The 27,380-nt window shown below is 30.5% G+C and overlaps 5 protein-coding genes across 5 annotated transcripts; 2 read left to right on the top strand and 3 right to left on the bottom strand.

The window, feature by feature from the left end:
• Nucleotides 1-868: 868 nt before the first annotated feature.
• On the bottom strand, nucleotides 869-2,767 carry PGO_071640 (ATP-dependent DNA helicase Q1; the record flags this gene model as incomplete). Its single annotated transcript, XM_028687037.1, has 1 exon — nucleotides 869-2,767. One exon carries the CDS (start codon nucleotides 2,765-2,767, stop codon nucleotides 869-871), a length of 1,899 nt encoding a protein of 632 aa, XP_028542838.1.
• Nucleotides 2,768-10,434: 7,667 nt separating this feature from the next.
• On the bottom strand, nucleotides 10,435-16,507 carry PGO_071630 (hypothetical protein, conserved; the record flags this gene model as incomplete). The annotated part of the gene is made up of 5 exons (XM_028687036.1): nucleotides 10,435-10,887; nucleotides 11,186-13,303; nucleotides 13,568-13,666; nucleotides 13,967-14,543; nucleotides 14,700-16,507. The coding sequence occupies 5 exons, from the start codon at nucleotides 16,505-16,507 to the stop codon at nucleotides 10,435-10,437; spliced, it is 5,055 nt and encodes a 1,684-aa protein (XP_028542837.1).
• Nucleotides 16,508-19,194: 2,687 nt separating this feature from the next.
• Nucleotides 19,195-20,440, top strand: PGO_071620 (eukaryotic translation initiation factor 3 subunit 5; the record flags this gene model as incomplete). The annotated part of the gene is made up of 2 exons (XM_028687035.1): nucleotides 19,195-19,452; nucleotides 19,736-20,440. 2 exons carry the CDS (start codon nucleotides 19,195-19,197, stop codon nucleotides 20,438-20,440), a joined length of 963 nt encoding a protein of 320 aa, XP_028542836.1.
• A 1,777-nt stretch (nucleotides 20,441-22,217) lies between these two features.
• On the top strand, nucleotides 22,218-24,793 carry PGO_071610 (50S ribosomal protein L3, apicoplast; the record flags this gene model as incomplete). Its single annotated transcript, XM_028687034.1, has 5 exons — nucleotides 22,218-22,317; nucleotides 22,490-22,551; nucleotides 22,758-22,874; nucleotides 23,163-23,533; nucleotides 24,493-24,793. The coding sequence occupies 5 exons, from the start codon at nucleotides 22,218-22,220 to the stop codon at nucleotides 24,791-24,793; spliced, it is 951 nt and encodes a 316-aa protein (XP_028542835.1).
• Nucleotides 24,794-25,015: 222 nt separating this feature from the next.
• PGO_071600 (cytochrome b5-like Heme/Steroid binding domain containing protein) lies at nucleotides 25,016-27,347 on the bottom strand (the record flags this gene model as incomplete). The annotated part of the gene is made up of 6 exons (XM_028687033.1): nucleotides 25,016-25,032; nucleotides 25,756-25,860; nucleotides 26,187-26,277; nucleotides 26,476-26,579; nucleotides 26,811-26,901; nucleotides 27,267-27,347. 6 exons carry the CDS (start codon nucleotides 27,345-27,347, stop codon nucleotides 25,016-25,018), a joined length of 489 nt encoding a protein of 162 aa, XP_028542834.1.
• Nucleotides 27,348-27,380: the final 33 nt, after the last annotated feature.

Here is a 27,380-nt window from a genome sequence, read left to right as displayed (position 1 = left end):
CATGTACATGTCGTCATCCTTTCGCTTAACGACACAACATATTGTATTTTTATAATACCACACATATGTTATTTGTTTTTTGGTCTTTATCACTGAATGCAAATTTCGTTGAATGCTTTTTTAAAAAAAATAAAAACATATATACACGTATATATATATGCTTATAATATACACTTTCATGTGCACAATTCACATTTCATTTAACTGCTTAGCGATTTTTGCATAACTATATATTTTCCCCAATTTCAGGAAAAGGGTGGGAAACGGATAAAATATATGTGCGTGTGTAGAAATATAAGTAAATTTATTCCCTGCGAAAAATTGCTACTGATGCAGACGGATTGCTGACTATGCGTGCAATATGGAAAATATATCTATATAAACGGGAGAATTTTTTTTTTTTTATCACTAAAACAAAATTTTCAGCGGTACATCTTCAACATATATACCCTCAAAATGTACACACATTTCTTATAGGTATTTTTTAATAATATGGGGAAATTCTTATGGAGGAGTATAAAACATATGTTAGAGAGGTATGATTTCATGAGCTAAGGAAATATAAGTTTACTCGCACATGCTCATATAAATGATCACATGTATATGGGTATATTTCCGAAAAAAAAAAAAAAAAAAAAAAAAAAAAAGATAACAGAATTCATAATCAGAATAATTGTAGAAAAATATCATGTTGTTATACATATATACATCTTTTCTACCTCATCCCTCTCTCCAATCCTGTACTATCCTGTCCAATCCTGTACTATCCTATCCAATCCTGTACTATCCTATCCAATCCTGTGCAATCCTATCCAATCCCGTCAAGATGTCTCTCTCCACAGCTGCACAAAATTGTCATTCGTTTTATTTACAATTTTCTAGGAACCTTAAAGGATGAAAACACATGTTTCTTTTTTATACTAACAGAATGAGAAATTGAACGTTTTATTTTCCCAATCTTAGGTGTCTGCTGTTCTAGTTTATTTTCCAATAACTCTTCTCGTCTTTCTAATTCCTTCATGACTTCAATAACTCCTTTATCTCTAATTTCTTTTGAAATGATTGATGATGCACTTTGAAAGGGAACAAACTCTTTAATCTTTTTATTCGTAAGTTTATACTGGCATAGTCCTTCTTCTTTATCCGAATCAGAATTAGATTCCTTGATTTGTTTATGCTCTTGTTCTTTAACAATGCTTGCAAAGGCATTTATCTCATTGTTGTCTTTTCTCTTGAAATTAGAGTGGACCTTCCAATTTGCTTCTTCGTACATTTTTATTACTTGTTCAATTTTATTCCTTGACTCCTTCACATCGAAGCAGTATGAACAACAGTAGTCGTCATCTTCATTTGGATCACTACTACTTCCGCTTTTGCTAGTGGTAAACTCTCCAAAGTGTTCTAAAATTTGTGATCTCACACACTTTTCTTGCACACACAAATTATGCACACATTCAAGATTGTATATTTCTTTCTCATATTTCTTCTGAATATTAAGGTCTTGCATATCCAAGTTGGCATAACTGCTACGTATTATGTAAGACATTTTTTCTACATCTTCTTTGGAGTAGTATAGATAACAAAAGGAGACGTTTCCATTTCTTCCTGAACGTCCAGATTCTTGATAATAATTTTCAATCGATTTTGGTAAATTAAAATGAATAATAAATGACACATCTTTTCTATCTATTCCCATACCAAAAGCAATTGTAGCAACTAAAATGTTTGCATTTCCATTCACCCATTTTTCTTGTATTTTCTTCCTTGCACTGTTTGTCAATCCGGCATGATAGCTCAGAGCTTGAAACCCTTGTTCCCTCAAGTATTTCGAAATTTCATCACATGTATTTCTTTTGAAGCAGTAAATAATTCCTATCTTGTTCATATTTCTTTTTTCTTGTATGATATGAAAAATACTCTTCTTTTTTTCTGTTTTCAGCAGATCACTGTACACAATTACGTACTTTAAATTTGGTCTATTGAAAGATGTTCTGACGATTCGAAGGGAGTTCAAGCTTTCTTCTTCTTCTCCTTCTTCTTCTTTCTCGTCCTGGTCAATCTCTTTGTTCTTGCTCTTATTGATTTCTTCCCCTATGTTCTCCTTCTTAAGCCAATTCAAATTCAAATTTACAATTATGTCTTTCTCAACAAATTTCGTTGCAGTGGCGGTGCAAGTATAGACCCTGACATATGGACAAGCCTTCAATATTTTATTTAAATTCCTGTAACTTTTTCTAAAATCACATCCCCATGTACTTATGCAATGGACTTCATCTATAGATATTAGGGATATTTGAAGATTTATGTACAGCTCTTTCAGTACAACCATGAAGTATTCACTAGTTGCTGTTTCTGGAGTTATATATAAAACCTGTATAATGCAATTGTTATAATTTTTTAAAAGATTCAATACTTTTTCATTTTCTTTTTTATTTAACGAACTATTAATCGTTTCTGCTACTATATTTCTTCTTCTTAGAGATTTTGTTTGATCATACATTAGAGATATTAAAGGACTGATGACTATACTAATTCCTCCAATTATCAGGGGTGTTACTTGATATATAAGTGATTTCCCTCCTCCAGTTGGCATGATATTCAATACATGTTCAAAATTCTTTATTGCATTTAGACATTCTACTTGTTTTTCTTTAAATTTAGGAATACCAAAATGTTCCTTCAGTATTTCTGTTCCTTTGTCAATGTCTATATTTCTGTACTTGCTTTTATACCTGCTCAGCAAATCGGGTGGTCCATCTCCATTCATTTCGCCCTTCCGATTTTAAAAAATTCCCAATCCCTTTATGATAACTTTTTTTTTTTTCTCTGTTTCTCTGTTTCTCTGTTTTACCTTTTTTTTTTTTTTTTTTTTTTTTTTTTTTTTTTTTTTTTTTTTTTTTTTCTTTTTTTTTTTTTTTTTTTTTTTTTTTCTTGCACTAATTTGTTTTTTTACTTCTCATGATTTGTAATGTTCTTCACGGTAGACGTATTTGTCAATGTGATATATACTCCTTAAAAGGAAAAAGAGTTATCTCCAATATGTGTTGCGCTAATATTCACTGGGGCAGCAGTTCTGCCTTTTTAAAAAATAAAATACAGACGTGCGAATGTGCAGCATTCAAGTGTGCAACATGCAAACATGGAAATGTAAAAGAGCACAACATGCAAACATGGAAGTGTAAAAGCGCACAACATGCAAACATGGAAATATAAAAGCGTATAAATATACACATCCACACATCCACACGTCTGTGCAACTAAATACAAACGTACGTGTATGTATGTACATGTGTGATAAATACCTCATACACTTGCACTTCCAGTCTGCTGCTTTTTTTTTTTCTCCCTTTCCATTCCCACCCTCATGATACAAAAAAATACTCTTGACTGAAAGCAGCTATAAATGAGATTCTTTTAAAAAACAAAAAAAAAAAAAAAAAAAACACGCTCAGCAAAGCAATTCGGGAAATAGGGATCTATGTAATTTATATGTAAAAGTGAAAATTATTTCCCTTAGTTTGTTCTTTTTTCCTGCCCTTGTCCTTTTGTTTCACTTTTTTGTTTCACTTTTTTGTTTCACTTTTTTGTTTCACTTTTTTGCTTCACTTTTTTGTTTCACTTTTTTTTTTCACTTTTTTTTTTCACTCTTTCGTTTTTCTCTTATGTTTTGTTCTTTTCTTTTATTTTGAATTTTTTTTTTTTTTTTTTTTTTTTTTTTTTTTTACTTTTCTCAAACGTTCTTAGCACTAAGCAAGCATCTTCTTCATATCCCCAGTGAAAAAGCCCGCTACCCGTTGCGTGTACATGCATGTGTGCATGTAAAGCCCATATGTCCTTTCAAGAATGTTGAACAAACCTAAAGGTAAACATCTCAGACGCTTGTAAAACATTCAGTGGAGTCACCAGAATTTCATGCTAAGAAGTAAATACACTACGCTGAAAGAGAGAGTTCTTTTTTTACCGTTCCTTTATCACTCTCCACACTTGATAAAATGCCACACTGACCCATTGTCACACTGCAACATTTGCTACATCACGTTCTTTATGTTTTTTTTTTTTTTTTTTTTTTTTTTTCCCCTTATTTATATTACTCTTAATTTCCACATGGTAGGATGGAACCAAAAATAAGAACAAAAAAAAAAAAAAAAAAAAAAAAAAAAAAGGACGAAAAGTCTAAACCGTTCAGTACACAATACCACGTGATTACACAAATGTTAGAAAGATGAACATTTTAAACATTACAAAAAAAAGACACAATTCTGGGAAAGCGATTAATACCGTCAGCACCATCGTCCATCTTTTTCATGAATCATTAAAATGTATATAAGAAAACCTTATATATATGATAAGGAAAAAGACATTTCTTTTCTTTTTTTTTTTTTTTTGAGAACATTTTTTTTTTTTTTCATAATTGTTCCCCATTGTAATCATCATTTATAGTCGTACTGTAAAACCTTTTTCTACGATTTTCCAGTAGAGACAATTTGCAGTTTAAAAAAAAAAAAAAATAATAAAATAAAATAGTAAAGTATTAAAATATAAAATGTGTAACATGGGATAATAAGCGAAAAATGAGACATCCTAAAAAAGAAAGAAAACATAGTGGTAGAATGACAAAAATGTTACGAGCACAATGGTAAGAAATAAAGTTACAACGGGAAACGTAACAAATGTGTGGATCTTCTTATATACATATTGTTGTAAAAGATTTTCACTTGTGCAAGTGTATCAAATGTATACAGTTTATCTGCAAATGGTGGAGAAAAAAAAAAAAAAAAAAAAAAAGTGTTGTGAAATCACTTAAATATGTAATTGTTGTTTTCTGTTTTTCTATTTTTCAATCTTTCTGTTTTTTCACTTTTCTACCTTTCTGTTTGACTCCCTTTTTGTTCTCTTTTTTCCTTCCCCACCCCCTGCTTTATATCTCGAAAAAAAGGAAAAGTAGAAAAATTATACCTTGCAATGCAAATATAATTACCCACGTGTGAGGCTTTTCTTGCTACATATTAACAACATTTTAAAAAACCCTTGTGGATACTGTTAGACCATGAGACAAATGGTTCAATCATTTTTCGTGAGATAAAATGGAAATTATGCACAGTTAAGTACAAATTGTATATCTGAATACTGAAAATAAAAGAGGTTTGCGGATGCTTTTTTCATCATTTATTTTTGTAAATATAGAAATGTAGTACGAGGTTTTTTCTATGAACCATTCTACATTTTGTAACAAAATCCTGAATGCAGAAATATTATTATGATGCGTCAGACGACAAATTAAAATTTTTATCACTTTTTTTCGTTAAATAAATAAAAATTATTAATTGTCGCTTTCTACATAGTAATATTCCCCCTCCATATGTTTACACATTGTGCATACATGTATATATATATATATATACATGCATATGTGCATATGTCGGTCCCCTGTTTAAACCAATTTGCGAACTATTCTAAGGAATTTTATTAATTTTTGGAGTGCTTTTTTTCAAGGCAAAACAAATTTTGATGACAATTCTATAAGTAGAAATGCATCTTGTCCTTTTTGATTCTCTATCTTATTCATGTATGTAATGAAACAACCTGTTATTGTATTCACGCAGAGTTAACTGCACCATGAAAAACATTTTTTTTTTTTTTTTTTTTTTTTTTTTTTTTTTTTTTTTCTTTTTTTCCTCTCCCAAATTTTTTTTTTACTCATAAAAAAAATTTCAAAAAAAAAAAAAAAAAAAAAAAAAAAAAAAATAACATTAACGAGTAGTGACTTGAGAGGGGGAAAAAAAAAAAAAAAAAAAAAAAAAAGAAAAAAAAAAAAAAATGCAGATAGATTCCAGCCATAGCAAAGGAGAAGTTTGTACGAATTTTATTCGACATAACTTATCCCCTTCTTACTTCGAAAAATACAAAGACAGTGGGATGGAAATTAAGCAATTCAAAAGTGGTGTCCAATAACTATTTAAGTTCAACTGCACAAACACATTCCTTGAAAAGCTCCCTGCTATGTATTATTTCTCCGCGTGTTATTTCATTTTATATTTTATTTTATTTTATTTTATTTTTTTTTTTCTTCTTCTTACATATATGGATTATATTATGTTATTGCATTATAGTATAATATAGAATAACATAATACAGTATAACATAATACAGTATAACATAATGCAGTATAACATAATGCAGTATAACATAATGCAGTATAACATAATGCAGTATAACATAATGCAGTATAACATAATGCAGTATAATGTAATGCAGTATAATATAGTGCAATATTTATTATTCATTTTATTTCACTTTTTCTTCCCTCTCTTTCCCCTTCTCCGCAAACAAGAACTCATAAAATAGCTAAATTGCATATCCTTTCTACACTTGCTTACAATAATAGAAATGACATAAACTTAGACATATTTGCAACTGTTCTTGGGTACAATGCGGTGAAGGATGAACACACAGAAGACGAAACAGAAGGAAGATGAAGCAAATAAAAAGAAGACGAAGGTGAGGGGGGAAGAATAAAATAAAATAAATAATAATAACAGCGTGAAAACATCATAATAAAATCGTGAAAACACCATAATAAAATCGTGAAAACATCATAATAACAGCGTGAAAATATCATATTATAATCCAAATATGTAAGAAGAAGAAACAAAAAAAAAAAAAAAATAAAATAATAAAATAAAATAATTATCTCCTGGCTGACTTGAGAGATAAAAATAGCGCAATATTGAGTAGACTGATTGAAGTATATGGATTTTTCTGTTTCTTTTTGAGAAAAGGAGAAAAATCAAAATGGGGAAAATATCATAGGTAGGATCAGAGGTTTAGATGTGGAAATTTGCGGTGAAGGAAGAACAAATGGTAATGAGAAAAAAAAAAAAAAAAAAAAGGAGAAAATAAAAAAGAAAAATATATTCTTCATATAATACTTTATGTTTCTTTTTTTTTTTTCATTATCACTAGTTCTTCCTCTACAGAAAAAATTCCTCATTTTGTCTTCTTCCCCTACGAAGAATATTTCCCCCCTCTAATTTGAAATTTCCTCTTTTCTAAATACAGAAAGATTAAGAGCTTCAAATGTAAACGCTTCTTTTGCAAAACTTCCGCTCTATTCCAATATACGACCTCATGTTCGTGTTTAATTGATAACGAAAAAAAAAAAAAGAAGAAGAATCAAACCATATGCTATCGCTTTCTTTTCTCTTCTTTTTTCATTATCATAATTATCCATGTACTTATGAGCAAATAATCAGTCACTTCTAGGGTTCAGGGTGAGAATTTCTTCCCATGCATGTTTAGGATTTGTACATTCATTTTTTCTTTTTTTTTTTTTTTTTTATCTTTTTTTTTTTTTTTTTTTTTTTTTTTTTTTTTTTTTTTTCTTTTTTTTTTTTTTTTTTTTTTTTTAAAAATTTTTTTTTTTTTTTTTTTAAATATAAATTTTTTTTTTTTAGAATAAAAAGTTTTTTTTTTTTTTTTTTTTTTTTTTTTTTTTTTTTTTTTTTTTTTTTTTTTTCTTTCTTTTCCTTTTCCCTTTTTTTGTTTTTTTTTTTTTTGGAAAAATGCTTTCCTTATACACACAAGTGTCTGTATTTTATGTAGAATAATATACCTTTGCCAAAAAAAAAAAAAAAAAAAAAAAAAAAAGAAAAAAAAAAAAAAAAAAAAAAAAAAAAAAAAAAAAAAAAAAAAAAAAAAAAAAAAAAAAAAAAAAAAAAAAAAAAAAAAAAAAAAAAAAAAAAAAAAAAAAAAAAAAAAAAAAAAAAAAAAAAAAAAAAAAAAAAAAAATAAAAGAAAAAAAAAAAAAATCCTTAAATAAAAAAAAAAACTTTAAAAAAAAAAAAAAAAAAAAAAAAAAAAAAGGAGAAACTAATTTTTGCACAAGTTTCTGGGAGTGGGGTGAAGAATTAAAACACAAGAAGATGGGCTTTTCTTTCTTTTGCATGTTTTCAAAATGTTCATGTAGTGAAATATATTATATAAAAAAGTATGTGACATAAAATAAGTGTAATAAAATTATAAGTAGCAAAATTGATAATAAAACGGAGAAAAAATCTTAATTTCCCAGCAGCAATTTTTTTCTTTCTTTTTTGATCTCACATTAAATATAAACATTTGAGTGTGACAACATAACGCAGGTGGGGTGTGGGTGGGGGAGAAAATAAAAAGATTAAACGATAAAATGGGTAAGAAATATATCATCAAAAAATGTGTAATACATATGCAGAAAATGAACTTAAAGAAAAAGAAAGAAAAAAGGTGGCTTTATAATTAATTACAAAATAGAAAGGAGCAAATCTAACACAAGGAAAAAATACATCGGAAAAAGTGCTCAAAAAACTGCTCGGAAAATTGCGGGGAAAATTGCTCGGAAAATATGCATGGGAATAAAAAGCTCGGAAAATATGCATGGAAAAAAAATGCTCGGAAAATATGCATATAACATTTTATACACAATAGGGTTGGTTGTGCACATGAGATTGAAAATTATGAACAGCAAAAGTGGGAAATGTGTTTTTACTTGCCATATCAAAAAATATGACATACGGAAAAGAGTTAATAAAAACTCGAAAGCAAATGTGTACAATGTTTGGATAAAAAAAAAGCACGAAAAAAAGTATTTTATAAAAAAGCGCATTAAAAAGGTTCATTTTAATTAAACTCGTTTTAAAATTTTTTGTGTTTTTTTTTCTTTTTAAATTTATTTTATTATTTTGTTACCTTGTTATTTTTTGCCACCTTGTTATTTTATTTTATTCTTTTTATTTTTACCTTTTCGTGGGGCTAAAATTCGTTAAATTATCCCCAAAAGGGGAAAGGTAGATTCATTTTCGCATGTACAGTCAAATAGTTAGGAAAAAAATAGTCAGGTAGCAAGCCACATTTAAAAAAGAGCAAATGCATATCAGTCTCACCCAGAAAAAAAAAAAAAAGTTACACATATGTGGCTTCTGGATAAAATAGCTCTCAGGGTGCACTTGGGGTTTTGGGGATACTCATCATGTATGTTGGCTGCATTACATAAACAAAACGAGAGGTTTTTTTTTTTTTTTTTTTTTTTTTTTTTTTTTTCAAAACTGTTTACGTGGATACAAAATTAGAGAATACGTTAAAAGAGAATGTGCACACGAAAATGGGTAAAAAATATTAAGTACTATTTTGTGGAGAATGAACAATTTTTTTATTTCATAAAAAATATGTATCGGCCAAATATGCACAAATTCGTCATGGGCATATGACATAAATAAATAATATATAGCTATACCTAATTATGCACTTATGCATTTTTTTTTTTTTTTTTTTTTTTTTTCTCATGTTGGGATTTGTTTAACTCACTCGCTCATTCCATATAAAGAAGTTTTAATAAAATTTGTTATTACAAAAAAAAAAAAAAAAAAAAAAAAAAAAAATTGCCAATCCAATGATGAACATTGACAACTTTCACATGAAATATTCAATCCATAATGATATAAAAGTATTGAAAGAATAATATATAATTGACCTTGTTGCAGAACAGGGAAAGGAAATTAATATAAAAAAGCCTCTTAATCATGACCATGTTATTTTAATTTTCATTCATTTTTTTTTTTTTTGTATACAGAGATATGACATTCCCATTTTGAAGATTTACATCCCATAAAAATGTAAAGATTTCATACCCCCCACTCTCCCTAAGGGAGAAAATTGTTATCTCTTATTTATATCCATCGTACTGCGCATACTCTCCACATAGGAATGTATATGACAAGAGATATTCAGCAACATGTGTGTAACGCATCTCTGTATCCTATTCTCTTATCAAATAGTAGTGAAAACGCTCCTCGATCATGTCAAACCTCATTTGACTCCAAATTATAGAGGAAACCGAACAGCCTAAGAATGCAAGTTGTGACCTTTCAGAGGATATATATGTATACATATATATATATATATATATATATATATATATATATATATATATATATATATACTACTGTACACGTGTGCATGTCAGCATGGGTGTGAGCATTATGGCGTAACTAGTTCACATACAAAAGGGTTAACAGGAAAGGAGAAAAAAAGATGATGTTATATGGGTTAAAGAAACGATGTGATGACGTGTAAGGTTGGATATTTCTCTTTTATGTTTGATTGATTGGATAAGCATCATACTCCTGATTTCTAAGCATCTGTCTATCACTCCATTACGCCATCATTCAAAGACATAATCTAGATTGATAAAAACCAGTAGAAAAAAAAAAAAAAAAAAAAAAAAAAAAAAACGGTAGTATACGATTTGCCATTTATGATGCATATCAGTTTGCATCCAGAAGGTAGGGGGGGAGTAGGGAGCAGAAAAATCTAAATGATACTCATCTTACTACCCCAACGCTCGGTGTCGCAACTTGTGTCTCCATTTGTTCCCAAATGAAATTTCCCACTTCTGTATATGTTCTAAAAGTCCTTCGTGGGGAGATCTCGAGAAAATTTAGTTTTGATCAACAAATAGGAAAAGTAAAAGAGTAACATAATAGTGACAATAATTAGAATTAAAAAATTGATGCATGCAATTATAGATGTGTCATTAAAAACATCTACTTCAAAAAATTGTACGAAAAAATTTGGCAGATATTTAAAGAATTGTTCGTAAAATGTGGAGAACCCCTCGTCTTTTGAAAAAGATTTCACGTATTCTATGTATGTGAATCGAGCAAAGTAGGAATAAAATCCATTATTTAGGATAGATGTAGAATCTCCTAACTGGTTTAAAAAAATGTTAAACATTTCGTTGGGTGTTGGTTCATCGGGTTCATTCCTTTGGCTAATTATTATGGTTGCCTTGATTCCGTTTTTCAGTTTTTGTATTGGTTTCACGTATATGCGCGAGGTCAAACGGGGGTCTACGATCTGGAGGTGGCATGAGGGGAAAGAAAAGAGGCAAAATGTGGGCGGCAAAATGTGGGCGGCAAAATGTGGGCGGCAAAATGTGGGCGGCAAAATGTGGGCGGCAAAATGTGGGCGGCAAAATGTGGGCAGAAAAATATGAGCAGAAAAATGTGGGCAGAAAAATGTGGGCGGCAAAGTGTGGACAGCAAAATGTGGGCGGCAAAATGTGGGCAGAAAAATGTGGGCAGAAAAATATGAACAGCAATGTGTCGTCCTCAAGAATGTAATGCCCCATTGCCGTTTGGTCAGGTAAAATTACACTTTTGACAACTTCCTTGATGTACTCAGACATAGACCCAAAAACGTCGGTGTAGAATTTTTCCTTTTTGGAAGCATCATCTTCATCATTATAAAAATCATATTCAAAGTTGTTAAAAATGCGTAATCCTATTTTTATGCCTTTCAGAGGGTGTAAGCAATTGTTCAAAACTCTAACATAGGGATAGGGACATAAACATACGTATCTATTTTTGGCTAAGACACATTTTCCAGGTTCTTTACAATTAGATGATCCTCCAAATAAAATACATTCGTTATTTTTTTCACATAAAGAACTCATAGGATTTCTTGAATATCCATCAATACAGACACATTTCCCATTAACGCATATTTCGTTTAAGTAGCAGAATCGTTTGCCCTGTTCACAGAATGGATAAACACAATTATTGTTTTGTCCGCTGTGATTATTTCTTAATATGTCACAAAAGCAGAGATTCTTACCATTAAATTCGAATGCATGATTTTCTGAACAACCGATATTATTATTTTTATCAATTTTTTTGGTCACTTTGTTATAAATAAGAAAATTACTATCATGTCGTTTTATAAAAGCACCTGCTATTGTACTATGCTCATTTTTTTTTATCTTATCATAATCATTGAAATTGTAAGAAATGATATGAATTGGGATATATGGATTACCTAAGATGAAATATTCATTCAAAATTTCTTCCTTAATATCATATTCATTATTCTTTGAATGATCTAGTATATCTACTCTTTTGCTTAATGGTAGTAATAGAAGTAAATTATTTCTACTGACATTTACCATTGTTCCACTTATCTTAGCTGTAACAATAAAATTCTTTGTTTTATTTCCTGATGTTATGAAATGAGCAAATGCATAATTAATACAAATTTTGGAACTTTTTTTAAAAAAGTTTCTATTTTTTAATATATTATTTAGCACTAGTGGGATGTCATACTGGTTGCAGTATTTTTTTGGCTTTATAAATACTAATGGGCTGATTACATAAAATGTATATTCTGGCCATGTTGTTAATAAATATAAATACGTTAATATTATTCTGGACTTGTGAAACATGCATAAATGATTCTTCTCAAATTTCATGTCTTTACATATGTCTATTAATTTCTCTTTTTCAAATTTCTTAGTTTTATATGATATTTCCAATGGATCATTAAAAAAATTGTAATTTACCATTTTCTCGTATAATTCTTTTTTCCCTTCCTTTTTTTTTATTTTCTTCATAAATATATGTCTCAGTTGTAAGTATTCGCTTACCACAAATTCTCCTTTCGATTTGTTGATCATGTTTTCATAGCACAGACAGCTATTCTCTTGGCTGGAAAATTCTCTTATTAGTTCCTCGCTATTTTTCAGCTTTTTCCCATTAGAAGGAAATTTCGCTTCGTGCTCTGCATCTAGTTGGACAGCTCCTCCTGGATGTAGTGCTCCTTCCGATTGTATGGTTGCCCTTTTTTGTGGCTCTCCCTGTAAGGTATCCCTTAAGTTATACTTCTCGTACAACTTATACTTGTTGAAGAGAAGAACACACTCAGGCTCATATTGGGCAAATGCATACACGTTGGCATTCCAAAAAGTGTAATATTTAGTGATATTGTGTGTATAATTCTTTACATACACATTTTTAAATATTCTATAGATGTATATCCTCTTATATTTTTTGTTCAATTCCCCCACGATAAATATAACTGATGCCATGAAAGAGACTAAAAATATTCCAAGGGCATAATGTTTCTCTGATTTTATGATCATGTGAAAATCTCCAAAATATTTGTTATCGAATCTGTTTAAGAATGCTGTTGTCAGATCTACCACGTTCCATTTATGTGTATATGAATGTTTTAGATATGTATTATCGTCTTCATATGTGATGTACTTATACATGGAGTTTACATCTTCATCTGAATGTGAATTAAGGTATGCGTTAGAGTTAACATTCCTCCTTTCATTTTCATACGAATCAGCTAGAAAATTACTTTCGATGGAACATAGAGTTCCTGGTTTTTCTCCAGAAAGGTATGCCACTAGTATGGCATGATGTATGTTCAGATGTCTTAATTCGTAAATCAATTGTATATATATGGAATTTTCTTTGTCTAAGCAGAATATCTATTCGAGGGCAGAAATGAAAGGCAAGGAGGGTGAGGAGTGGTGGTCGACAAGAATATTTCACAATGAATCCGTGCAGCTTGGGCATTTTTCACTTGGACGGACGAAAACTATGCACAACTGAAGGGACAAACGGAAGACAAAAACTGGGAAAACAGCACATATGCAGAGGAAGAACCGAAAACATTCATATATATATATATATATATATATGCTCTCCTATTCTTATTCTCTCTCCACTGCGCTGCCCCTTTTTTTTAGTACGTCGTTTCCAAAGTAAAGGATAACAATGAGGTACTTGACAAGCTGTTTGTTTTCATTGAATGGAATCAGATTGTACATTTCATCCAGAGTCAGCTTCACCTGAGTAGTTATTCAGAGAAAATTGTTAATCATGTAAAATGAAAATGGACAAGTGACGTTCTAGATTATATATATGCAATCATGGGTGCATAAGTTTTTGAAACAAACTATGTCGGAGCTTAAACATATTTACACACGTGCGTGTGCGTGTGCATGTGCATGTGCATCTGTATGTGCATCTAAATCTGAATCTGCATCCGCATTTGCATGTGTACATATGACAGTGTCCGTTTCTCATCTCTCATTCAGCTCAGGTAGACAATTTCAAAAAATATTTTTATGTGCGAATGCATATCCCACCAAATGAAGCAATATCTTCTGACTATCCTTGAACAAGGAGTTGAGATCCGTATACTCATAAAAATATTCGTGCAAATCTAGTAGATTTATCAAGAAGCTATGCAACTGATAGTTGTAGCAATTGAAGTTGTAAAGCATGTCGTAATGTGATCTCATTGTGACAATTTTTAATAATTTAGAAATATGTTTTCCCCCACAATCAAATAGAGCCTTAAACAGTTTTGATAAGACCTTCTGAAATTGGATATAATTAACTGATGGAATGACAAAAATGTCAAATACATCCATGCGACTAATTTTTTTAGGATCATTTAAATTATTTACTTCTTTTTTTGTTATCTTTGTGAAATATTTTTTATAACATGTTAACTCTTCGTGTGTAAATGTGCTTATCAGATTCAGAAGTACTGCCTCGAATGGTATGCTTTTATGCAGTGAATAATCCTTCATGGGGTTATATCTCCCAAACAGTACATACTTAAAAATCTTGTGGCTAAGGTACAACAGATATATGTTTGAAGTTATTTTATTTTCGACCGTAAGAACGTCGTAAGTCTTTTTCGAGTGCATCACGCTCCTGTGTTGGAAGTATGTGCAGAGTGGAATCAGAAAAGGAGATATGTTTAGCTGGATGCCATTCCACTTCCATGCAAATATTCATTCATATATTCATTCGCGTATGCATATATATATGTGTGCACGTTTGGGGCGCGAGGACCCTGTTGGTTATTACTCCTGAAGGTAGGAAAAGATCCTTCTCATGGCCGTGACGAAAAGCATTTTTCCCTCCCTGATCCAGCCAATCAAATTGTCTTTCATGAAAAAATGAGTGTACTGAGAAAGGTAATCATGAGAAACAAGAAAAAAAAACGGAATAGACAGTTTCATGGGGTCCCCAAGTCCCCTTATATGATCAAGTAAAATTAAACTTATTTCATCATCATAGTACAATACTTTAATGAGAAAAACCTGGTTATCATCTCCATTGTCAGACGACATATATATGTGTTTTATTTGTTCATATTTTTCTCTGACAATTTTATCCTTAATGTAAGGAATGGACAAAGAGTTGTTTTTATAAATGTTTCTACAAAATATGATTTCATCCAAAAATTTTATTTCATCATTTGCAATTAAAATAAAAACATTATTATCTTGCAAATATTTTTTATTATTTAAATCTAGTGTTGTTCTTATCAAATCATTTAATTTTCTTTTTTTATACTTTTCATGAAATGAAAAGTATTTTAATTCATGATAATTTCCTTCATATTTATCAATATGAGACAAAATGTTCAAATTTGTAAATGAGTTAACAAATATAATGTCACTCCATATTTTTTTTTTATTTATGTCTTTTCGGACTATATTGCATTTTTTTTCATCAAATCTTATATTTGATAAATTCTCTACCTGCACAACTTTTTTATTCCCTCTTTCTGGTTCGCTCTTCTCACGCTTGTCACCTTCGCTGTGCGCATCAGATTTTTTACACTCACCAGATTCTTTGCACTCACCAGAATCTTTGTAATCACCAGAATCTTTGCAATCACCAGAATCTTTGCAATCACCAGATTTTATACACTCGTCGTTTTCTCCACTTGTGTCCATTTTCAGATTTGTAAAAAAATTGTCAACCATTTTTTCATCCAAAGAATCGTCACTGATTGTCAAAGTATGAGACTCATTTGGTTGTCTACTTTTTTCCCTTGTCTCAGCTCCACCTTCATTTCCCTCTATTTCGTCATATGCATAATGTATCCTATTATCACGTAGAAAATTTTCTAGTATTAAATTTTCTTGAATGTCGAAAAAGAAAGAATCTCTATTTTTTTCTTGCATGTCCCTTGCGAATTCCAACATATTGTTTTTATTTCCATAATTTGATTCCTTTGTGTGTGAGTTACCATTCCCATTTGCACCTTTTTCATAGAGATAACTATAGCTGATTGTGGAATAGTGTTGAACATCCTCTCTCGTGATATCTACATCGGGATTATCTCCTTTTCCTTCCTGTGTGTAATGCATGTCAATGATTTGTTCATAGTATTGTTTTTGCTCTGTCTCATCAGACTTGTCATATATGAAAGTATATCCATATATACTTAAAAAGTTCATTTCATCCAAGAACAAGCAATTTATACAAGACCCAACTGCCATATAGGGACTGATTTTCTTTTCTACAAAAGATTCTTTGTTTTTTTTATAACGAAAATAAAATTTCTCATCAAATTTAAATGTAGAATTGAAGGAGAAGCTAAATGTGTTATGTGGGTCACAATCATTATCATGAACATACTGTATCAAATCATTGTATTCTTTTTTTACACACACCACCCTATTATTTCTTCTTGATGTTTCAACAAGGTATTTATAATTTTTGTCATTTTGTAAGGACGTATTCTCATTGTCCAATAGAGGACTATTTTTTTCCAACTTGTCATGATGATAGTCATCATGTACATTTTCTCCTATGCATTTCTCGTTCTTATTCGCTGCTAATATTTTCAGCAGCAAGAGGAGGAAAATCTGAACACGCATGGTTCACCCAATTCCGTTGGATGACACCTATCTCTAGCCTTTTCCCAACATTTGAAATGCGTAAAAATTGTTTTCATGCATCAGTGAATTTTGAGATGAAAAAAAAAAAAAAAATAAATAAATAAATAAATAACAGGATAGATAAATGGATGAATAAATGAACAAACAATTTTTTTTTTTTTTTTTTTGTCATAGACGGAGCTGCTAGGTCGCTGTCCATATACACACATTTAAAATAACTGGAGAATTCTCGTAAAACTGCATACACATATGTACAGTTGATTTGTACACATATAGTACAGTTGGGCACATGCCCTACAAAAATTTCCATTTTTAACCCCTTTCATTCGTTACTCCTCCTTTTTTCAATTCATCGTGAATTGGAGAACTTGCTTAATTGTGAATTCGAAGCTTCTATTGCACTTTAATTTTTTAGATTCTTTGTTTTTCTTTTTCAACCGTTTAACAGTGTCCGCATTTTTACACACAACTGACGATGCTGATATGTGTGCACACACTATTTACTATCCCATTTGTATATCCTGAATCATGCTGTTTCTTAAGTGCTAACTACTTTTACCTGTGCTATTGATCAAGAATCTGGAATAGCTGATTTTCTCCTTTAGTGAACATTGAGGGATGAGACTACGGGTTTTCAAATTTGAAAGATCACCACATAATGCATCCCAAGTGAACATATACATCTCGTAACATATCATAGCGTACTGCTGGATATTGTACCATACTGAGGCATATCATAAGACATCACCTTTGTGAATAACATTCACAGGGGTTCAATTAAGATCTCGTAGGTGAAGAAACTTACGCGAAGAGAACAGTTCCATGATGAGTAATATATATATATATATATATATTAATATTTTATTCATGTAGAAAACAACAGGAGTCATTTATTTTATTTTTATGTAACTCCCTCCGGATGGGTTAAGTTTGATAAGTAGAACAGATGGGGTAAATATAATGCACACAAATACGTCCACGCATGCATAAATGCATGTTTGTGTGTGTGTGTGTGTATATGTGTGTACATGTACCTATTAAGAATGTCATGGAAAACGTAGTAATGGAACCACAAAGCGGTGCTCAGATCAGGTTGACATTAACTCCTAGAGATCCTTAACCCATTTAATCTCCATATCCTGGAACTTCAATTTAAAAAAACCATAATTTAAAACAGTTTTCAATGACACGAAAAAATGACAGGAAAATTTAGGAAATTCATTTTTTTAAAAAAAGAAAAAACACCTTTGTTTTTCGTGTTTTCTACATATATATGAAAAAAGGGAATAAGGGTAAACACACATTTTAGAGTGTTTTTTTTTTTTTTTTCTTTAAATTTCTTTTTGTAATAGGATCTTATGTAATATAAACAATTAAGCATGTTGGTTCATACCATAAGGAAGTCACTCTTTCGTTACGAAATTTTATTCAATCATTCAGAATGCAAATGTTGGTAAAAATGCATAAATCTATGCGTCCTCATATTTTCGATGTGTTCTCATATGTCCGATATGTTTACATGTTCCTTTTTTCTTTTTTCTTTTATGTTTATGGGTCCATAAAAAAAGTTCTTATTTTACGTTATAATCAGATGACATGCGTTAAATTATTTTATCTAATTGGATGTTTTTCCTGAAGAATGTAGTAGGGTCTTATACGTCCATATATATACACATATGTATGAAAACGTAAAAAAAGGCACAACCAAGCAATATGTCCATTTCCCCAATTTGATATTACTATTCCCAAAGTTCTAATCGGATTAATAAGGTTCAAAAAAAAAAAAAAAAAAAAAAAAAAAGTTACCTGGTAAGTTATGCCTTAACAACCTAGCGAAAAATCTATACACAGAAAAATAAAACTTCTAATTTTTTAAAAAAATGGCAAATAAGGAAAATAACTACACATGAGATAAATACCAGAGGCACACAACCATTTGGCGTTTACGCTTTGAAAAATTAGGTTTAATATTGGAAAAAATTGTTTTACCTTTAATCAGCACGATCCTACATTAACCAACATTCAGATTATTACAAAATTAACATTTGATTGTGTCACATGTGCCTAAATATTGTGCCACGTGCATTTTTCCGTACCCGGGTATATGCAAAAAATAGCTGTAAGGCAAATATTGAGAACATCTAAATGTATACGCATATGCATATGTAACGCATACATTAAGGCACTACTAATTCGAGGATTTTTTTTTTTTTTTTTTTTTTTTTTTTTTTTTTTTATCTTTACCATTTCTTTATATTTAGGAGAATCAATTCAAGAAAAAAAAAAGAAACAAAAAAAAGTTTCTTACTAAACTGAATATTTATATACCTGTTTGAAGCGCGAAATAAATAAAGTTATATTTTTTGAGTTTACTTATGAGAAAAACATTTTGTGCTAAATTGGAAAAACAGAAGAGTACGTGCATTCTTTTTGTTTATTGGCCAAATTGCCTACTGAGAGATACTGAGTTTTTTGTGACAAAGCTACACAACGAAAAAAAAAAAAAAAAAAAAAAAGATAAAACTATATTTACATATATATATATATATCCCCTCCAATAACACACTCTCTTCCTCGAATAGGCTAAAAAAAAAAAAAAAAACGTAGGATAATAACCAGAACACATCTCTCCCCTCTCGCTTGCAAGAAGAATAAAATACGACAAAATGAGTATGCATCGTCAAAACTTCAAAGCGCTAAGTACCTTATTGAAGGAAAAAACGCCGCAACATTTTGATATACTGCCACATACAAGCATTAAATGTATAGTTCACCCAGCTGTTATATTTACAATTCTTGATGCATATCTAAGAAGGGATGAAGACCAGACCCATGTCATTGGTACCCTCATGGGTTCAGTTATCGACACCAACCTTATCGAAATTTCAGATTGTTTTGTCGATAAGCATTCTTTAAATGAAGGGGTAAGGAGAGATTCATTTTGTGAGTTCCAAAACGGAGAGGGCATATATGTTCTGTGCATATGAAAATGTCCCACGTTTCATTATGTGGAGAGCTATATGTATATTTTTGCATACTGTGAGAAAATGGCTGTGTGATTAATTCGTTATGTAATTAATCAATTATATGCCGAACCTGTTACATGATAGATCGAGTGTGTGATTGGATCCCGTACGTGGATCACCAGCACATTGCTTTTCCCAAAAAGTAGTACAAAATTTTCACCCAATTTACATAAACCTTTAGGGATTCCTTCAAATCATTAAAGATCACCACGAAACAATGTACGAGCTGAAGCAGAAAATTCGCCCAAGGGATCAAGTAGTTGGTTGGTTTTGTTCAGGTTCTGAATTGTCTGAATTATCATGCGCTGTTCATGGCTGGTTTAAAGAACACAATTCAATTTCGAAGTTTTACCCGCACTCTCCCTTAAACGAACCAATACATCTACTAGTTGATGCAGCATTAGAAAGTGGATTTCTCAATATTAAGGCCTACGTCCAATTGCCTATATCATTAGTAAAAGAATATTTTGTTCATTTTCATGAAATACAAACCGAGTTACTACCTTGCAATGTTGAAAGAGCAGAGGTACTGCAGTACCAAGAGAAAGGGATGCCAGGTAAGGACAAAGACTTCCATATGCACAGCAATAAAGATAGTGTATTTCCAAATGACATGAATGAAATTTCGTTAAAAAAATTATTGATTATGCTAAAGCAATGTAAATCTTATGTACAAGATGTAATTGATAAAAAGAAAAAAGGGAATCTAGACGTTGGTAGATATCTACATAAAGTTTTTTCAAATGATAGTTTTTCAACATTGGAAAAATTTGATTCTATAAATGAAAGTATCTTACAAGATAATTTGATGATTTCCTATTTGTCGAATCTTGCACATTTGCAGTTCCTCATAGCTGAGAAGTTAAACACGTCATCATTGCAGTGATAGTGATTTGTGGAATATGTAAAGAGGGGGAAAACAAAAAAGAAAGCAAAAAAAATAAAAAAGGTATTGGTCATTGGATCCTCATTACTTTATGCAGACGTGTCATATAGTTTATATGGTCCGCATATTTTGCAATACGAATACGTATTTAGTGTTTTTACATGTACCTTGTCAACTATGGTTTTTTTTTTTTTTTTTTTTTTTTTTTTTTTTCCCTTTTTTAAATTAGAATACAAATTAAAAGATGTTAAATATAAAAAAAAAAATTTTAAATTAATAGTTAATTAATTTATTATTATTATTGTTATTATTATTATTTTTTATTTTATTTTTTTTTTTTTAGCCTTCATTATTTTATTCCCATATTAGCTAGCTGGCTAACTAATTATATATTTTTTTTTTTTTTCCCACAGTACATTTTTTGCACACTCTTTACTTAACACTCTTTTGCGTTTAGTTTTGCTTTTGTTTATGATTTCAAACAAAATTTTCCAAGTCATTGAGATATCAACTCATTAAAAAAAATAAAATAATATAAAATTCGTCACTTAACACCTGTGGAGTATACTATGAAAGTATTAAACAGCGAGCATATTAGTTTTTCACTTTTTGGACCAGAAAAAATTTTTGTGCGAAGAGGAAAAAGGGACATTATTTAGTTGAAAAAGTTAAATGATTTTCGCTGTTGCATTCTTTCTTACCATCGATAGATAGTAGTACCTCCTAATTTTTACATTGCGAACACAGCGTTATAAATATACATTGAAATTCGTTTATTTTTTTTTTTTTTTATGAACCGTTGACATATGAACTTCATCTATAACTTATGGTACTTATTCAATAATTGTTTCAAAAAGTGAGGAAAAAAAAGGGGATATTTTAAGTGTTCTATAATGAATACACGCATAAATTTAAATTCTCCCCTGATCCTTCATATTTATCGATTTTCTGTCATCATTCATTCTGTCGAAAAATGGATATGATGCTTTACTTAAGCTTAAAGTGTGTGTGCAAATTGGGTAACCAGAAGATAACAATGTTCAAAATTGGTTATGCGTGGATGATGATGTTAAAATTGGGTTACGCGTGCATGATAATCTTCATACTGTTTGGGCACCAGTATCACATGTGTAATTTTGTTTTATTGTAAGGGCAAACTTAGAACTATTGTTTTTTTTTTTTTCCTTAATTGTTTTTTTTTTTCTAAAATTTCTGGGAATATCATTTGAGAAAAAGTAATGGAGCTTATTCTTTTTTTTTTTTTTCTTCCTCCTTTTTTTTCCTCCTTTTTCTTATGTTTGGTGCTATAATTCCTGAGAAACAGCAGTGCTAACTGAACTAAATGTGCGCACATCCAACTATTATGGTACCGCTACAATCAAATAAACTATTGTGACATTGTCACGTTTGTGTGGTTGAAAAGTTCCTCATGACATTAGCCATGCACTACACAACTACAGCTTTTGAAACATATCCCAGTAGTGTATTTTTAGCAATTCCTTTTGCTACGCACAAACGTTTTTCCAATCACAAAAGCACTAAACAATTGGTATGTTGCTCGTATTATTGAATCAAACACCATTCTCAATATATAACAAATAATTTTGGCACACCACCTACTGGGCATCTCACGATAACAGGAAAATAACCATGGCATTGAAACTATTAAAAGAACATAAAACAATTTCTCGTGCAAAATGCTAAACAAGATAACGGCAAAGAAAAAGAGAAAAAAAAAAAAAAAAAAAAAAAAAAGGCACAGAAATGAAAATTTATAATGCATTTATTCATCTTTTATGAAGTTTTTATTTTTTCCATATTTTTCCAATGTATATATAACTACAAGCTTACACAAAATAATCCTTTCTCTGAAAGAAGTATGGGAAAACAAAACAAAATAAAATAAATAACATCATGCTTTTCTATTCCCGGTTTTCCAAATCTAAATTGCTATACCATAATGTGTACCTTTACATATGAAAACAAAGCTGTTACGTGTATTTTCTCATTTCTCATTTTTTTTATTTCACGCTCATCTCCATTGTGTAGACCCCTTTGATAAGTATGGAAGAGATATAGGTCTACTCCATGAGGTGCACAATGCAAAAAAGGTAAATCTCTATTTTTACACTTGGTTCAAAATCGTGCATTATCATGTGTACATATATAATTGTCCTTTTGCTTGGTCCCTTACGAACCAGAGATGAGTCAACAGTTGTTCTGCCCAATACCCTATGATCATGCATTTTGGGAAAAATTTGTGCATGATCAGTGTATCTGTTTGTATTCATTGACAAAACAAAATTTCTACCTATAGATAAGAAGCAAAAGAAATTTTCAATTCAGCATGGTGAAGAAATTTACACACGCAAGGGATCCGAATGATCCCCAGGAGTACCTAAAGGATATTCCATACAAGGATGAGCTAGACCGAGTAGGCGAGAGAAAAAATGAGAAAATAAAGGGAGATATTATAAGTATGTATGTATATATATATATAGATGTATACTTCTACATATATGTACATACCTCTTTACAAAATGAATGTAAATGTGAAAAAAGGACAAAGTTCACACAGCTTGGAAAGATGTAGAGAGTGTGTCTCTATGTATGCATGTCTAGAAGATGGGCTTCATAAGCTCCACCTGACGTATGCACGAATTAGCACTGAACCTGGCTCCCACATGAAATCGCAACCCAACCCAACGAACCATTCATGCAGATACAAATACGAGGGAAAAAAATTGAAATGAAATCCATATTTTCACCAAATGGAAAATTAATTCCAGCCACTCTAATTGAAATAATGCCAAATGTGATATACCGATTTCTGGATTTTGGAAAAGTGGGTATAGCTTATGGAAAACCACTCGAAGAAAGTAGATGGATATTGAAACCAGAAGTAGGTCAGATTGCAAAGATTGGTTGTAATTATAAAAATACCTGCAGCTTAACGTTAACCCCTCCACAAAATTTTGTTCTAGGCCAAATTATAGATGTGTCTTATTTGTACAATTATAAATATGTAAATGTTAGGGGGTTGTCAAAAGGGAAAGGATTTTGTGGGGTCATTAAAAGATGGGGATTTCATCGGTAATTCAAAAAGAAAAAGAGAGAAACATGATATAACATCATAAAACCCTATATGAATAATTTAACTTCATTTCTTATTACATATATTACACGTCCATATTATGTAAAATGATAATATTGAGCCGGTCTTTCCTGTCTATATGCACAACAAGGAGTATCTTCGTTTTACTCGAAAATTACTCTCACACATTTGGATTAACCATTAAAAAGGGATGCAAAATATATACTCACAAGATGTTTATGCATTTAAACATGAGTGCGTCACACAGTATATATATCCTAGTTCTGTTATCCCAATTTAGACATATGTGTACACTATATATACCAGACTGTGTGTATAAATATAACAGACTATAAAGTTAGATCATATATTTTGTCCAGAATTGGAAAAACAAGACGTGTGGAGTGCGTTTGTGTAGCTTAGCTCATGAATTACATATTTGCAGCTTCGTTTAAAAAGTTTCTACACTGCATATATTTATTTCGTGCTTATGAGATAGACGTTTGAAAAGCTCAAATTATTATGCCATATTATATAAGAGTTAACACTAGGACACGACTAATTAAAATGTTATAATAACACGATTTTTTTTGTTTTTTTTTGAAAAAGACAAATGATTCATAAAACGATACGGAAAAAAAAAAAAAAAAAAAAAAAAAAAGACGTAAAAAGAATGTACGAACATTTGTATATATACATAAAAGCATCATATAGACTCAGAAGATATACACCATAAATTTTTCACAATGATACATTTTGTGTAACAAAATAGTTCATGATTACATATGAGTATGCATTTTTCTCGTTCCATCTTGTGTACGCTCATATATGCGCATGTGTGCCCATTTCACAAAACTCATTTTGTGTATTAAGGCATTTCAGCCATTTTTCTTATGATCATTTGTACATTCACTATACATATACATGTACATATAACACTACCTGGTTTTATTTTTAGAGGTCCCATGACACATGGAAGTTCACATCACCGTAAACCGGGGTCTATCGGAGCTTCTACACATATCGGACGAGTTCTGAAGGGCAAGAAAATGCCTGGAAAGCATGGAAATAAATTTAGGACTATGATAAATTTAAAATTATTAGGTTTAAATTTGGAGAGAAATGAAATATTAGTAAGTGGCTGTATTCCAGGGAACAGAAATTCTTATGTAACTGTTACAGCAACAAGAGAAAATAAAGTTGACAAATATAAATACATACTTGATATGTTATATGAACAGGAAAAAAATATCAAATAAAAAAAAAAAAAAAAAGAAAAAAAAAAAAAGAATAGGTGATGAAGAAGAGCTGCTAAGGAGGGATGAAGTTAAAGTAATTTATACTAGAAGATATCTCTTTTCCCAAATTTGTTCATCATTTTTTGTTTTTTGTTTTTTCCATATATTACGAATCGTATTATAAATGTTTCCAATTTTGCTTCCATTTGGTTAAGCTATCTCGTTTGATTATAATTCATTGAATTATTCCGAAACATCACCTGAAAAAGAATATGCACAAAAAAAAAAAAAAAAAAAAAAAATATGATGCATGTGACAATGCACATTAAAATATATTATACATGCTCGAGAATATATTCAAAGTTCCACACAATTTAAAGGATAAAAAAGAAAATGGGGGAGAGGGAGGGGAAGAAATATTTTAATCGGGGAATATATTGCAAATTATTTAAGCCCTATGTGTGTTGCTTCTTTTAAACGTGCTGTTCAAGTGGTGCATGTACACAGCATAAACAAGGCTATGCAAGCAAGAAGAACAATAAAGTGCTCTGCCATGTTTGATGTCTTATGTCTAATTAGATGAGTACCACCTTCCGTTCCCTCCCTGCTTGTTTTTGTAAAATTTGCTTTTCCTTTTTTTAGTTTAATCATTTTCCCACTATGCGTGGGATCAGTCCCTTTTTTTTTTTTTTTATTCCTCTATTTTTTGTCATCATTTTTTACGATCACTTTTTACAATCATTTATTACACAGTCACTATTTTTTTTTAAAATAGCATTACATTTTAGCCACATTTATAACGCTGCAAGTGCAACATAATTAAACACAGCCACCTTTTCCTTCTTACTCATCAACCCCAAAATAAAAAAATATAAAATAAATAAACATAGCCCACCCTCCCCTCCCAATCCCCATTGTCGAATGCCTTCTCACATTCTGATTTCCCTAATTCCTCATCTGAGTAGTATTTTTTCATTTCATACCTAAGTATGTATGTTCTATGATCCTCTCAACGTTCACCCAAGGGTGGTATTGAAACACATAATCCGTAACATCATTTCCAGCTTGTTCTAAAAGAATATCTTCTCCTGAGTAAAAAAATAGAAAAAAGTTGCATTTAGGATGAGATACCAAAAGAAACACACACTATAAAAAATTTAACAAACCAGGTGTCATTGACTAGTTTTTCTAATTTATATATATGTCATCCTCATACTCCGCAACATAAAATATGTATACAAAAAAAGCAAGTTTGTATTTAGCAATGCACAGCATAAATGTCCAGAAGAGTGTACCAACTTATGCATACATAATATAAATGCACAGTTTTTTATTCACTCTTCCACCTCTACCCCACTCCTGATATCTCATCTCCATTTTTCTTCTTTCGTTATTTCCACGTAGTTCATCTTACCTCCTGGGTGATATAATAAGTAATAAGTAATGTCGTAGACCTTATTTTTGTAAATAACCCAAGCGTCTTTTTTAGTGTTGTGCTTTGCCACCTAAACATATTCGTGACAAATGAAAAAGAGAATGTGTATAGAAAATGGAACAGTTGTTTTATAAAAAAAAAAAAAAAAAAACAGTTCAGTTCATGGGTTTCAGGCCACGCATAAAATATACAACGTGTAATATTTATATATGTCATTTTTTTTTTATTTTATATATATATATATATATATATAAGCTCTAGGACACACCTCTTCTCTGGTAAACAATTTTATTTCTTTTTCTTCTCCTTTGGTTTCTCCTTCATCTTTTTTAAACCCTTCTGATAAATTTGCATATAGCATTTGATTTGCTCCTATAAAGAAAAAAGGGATAACATATTGTTGGTTCTCTAGTTGATATATTTTTTTTTTTTTTGGCACTGTTAAAAAGAGGGTGGTAAATTTACTAGTTACATAGGTTTTATTGGAAATGGCGATGATAAGTGGCGCGAACAGAGGGAAATTAAAAAAAATAAATAAATAAATAAAGTACACAAATAAGTAAAGTAACAAACAAAATGATAACAAACTAATGGATGATTAACCCTGGGCATTTCTCCTAAAGCAACATGGTGTCTCTTCCGAATTCTTCTCCACATTAATTGGTTTCAACGTGTTGTTATCTTCCTTTTTTTCCTGTATCACGGAAAAGAAAAAAAAAAAAAAAAAAAAGAAAGTAAAAGTAAAAATAAAAGAGAAAAAAGAAAAAAGAAAAAGCAAATCTTTGTTTAAGCAAAAATCACGTTTGTATATCTACGCATGGGTGTGCAAGTGGCCACTTTCCTTATTCCTCTCTCCATGTAGAACATCCTTTTGTGGATATTTCCCACACCATGTACGACGTATACGCTCTGAGACCACCAATAACACACACATTCATGCATGCATATTCGCATGTGTAATTTGGCAAGAAACTCGCCAAAAGGTTTACAGCTCATGAATATGTACACATATATATGTATGCTTATACGTCGCATGCATATGTCTCATGCGTGCCTTACTTCCATCTGAACCCCAGATAAAAGCAAAACTATTGCCAAGAAGAGAAATTTTAAATGTGCAACACTATTTTTCTTATACATTTTTTCGTGCTAATTTTAATATCCTAAATTAAA

This window comes from Plasmodium gonderi (genome assembly GCF_002157705.1).
Source record: "Plasmodium gonderi DNA, contig: Chr07, whole genome shotgun sequence".
Taxonomy (NCBI): Eukaryota; Apicomplexa; class Aconoidasida; order Haemosporida; family Plasmodiidae; genus Plasmodium; species Plasmodium gonderi.
The sequence above is the reverse complement of the archived record's forward strand: the minus strand, read 5'-3'. Positions and strand labels throughout refer to the sequence as shown.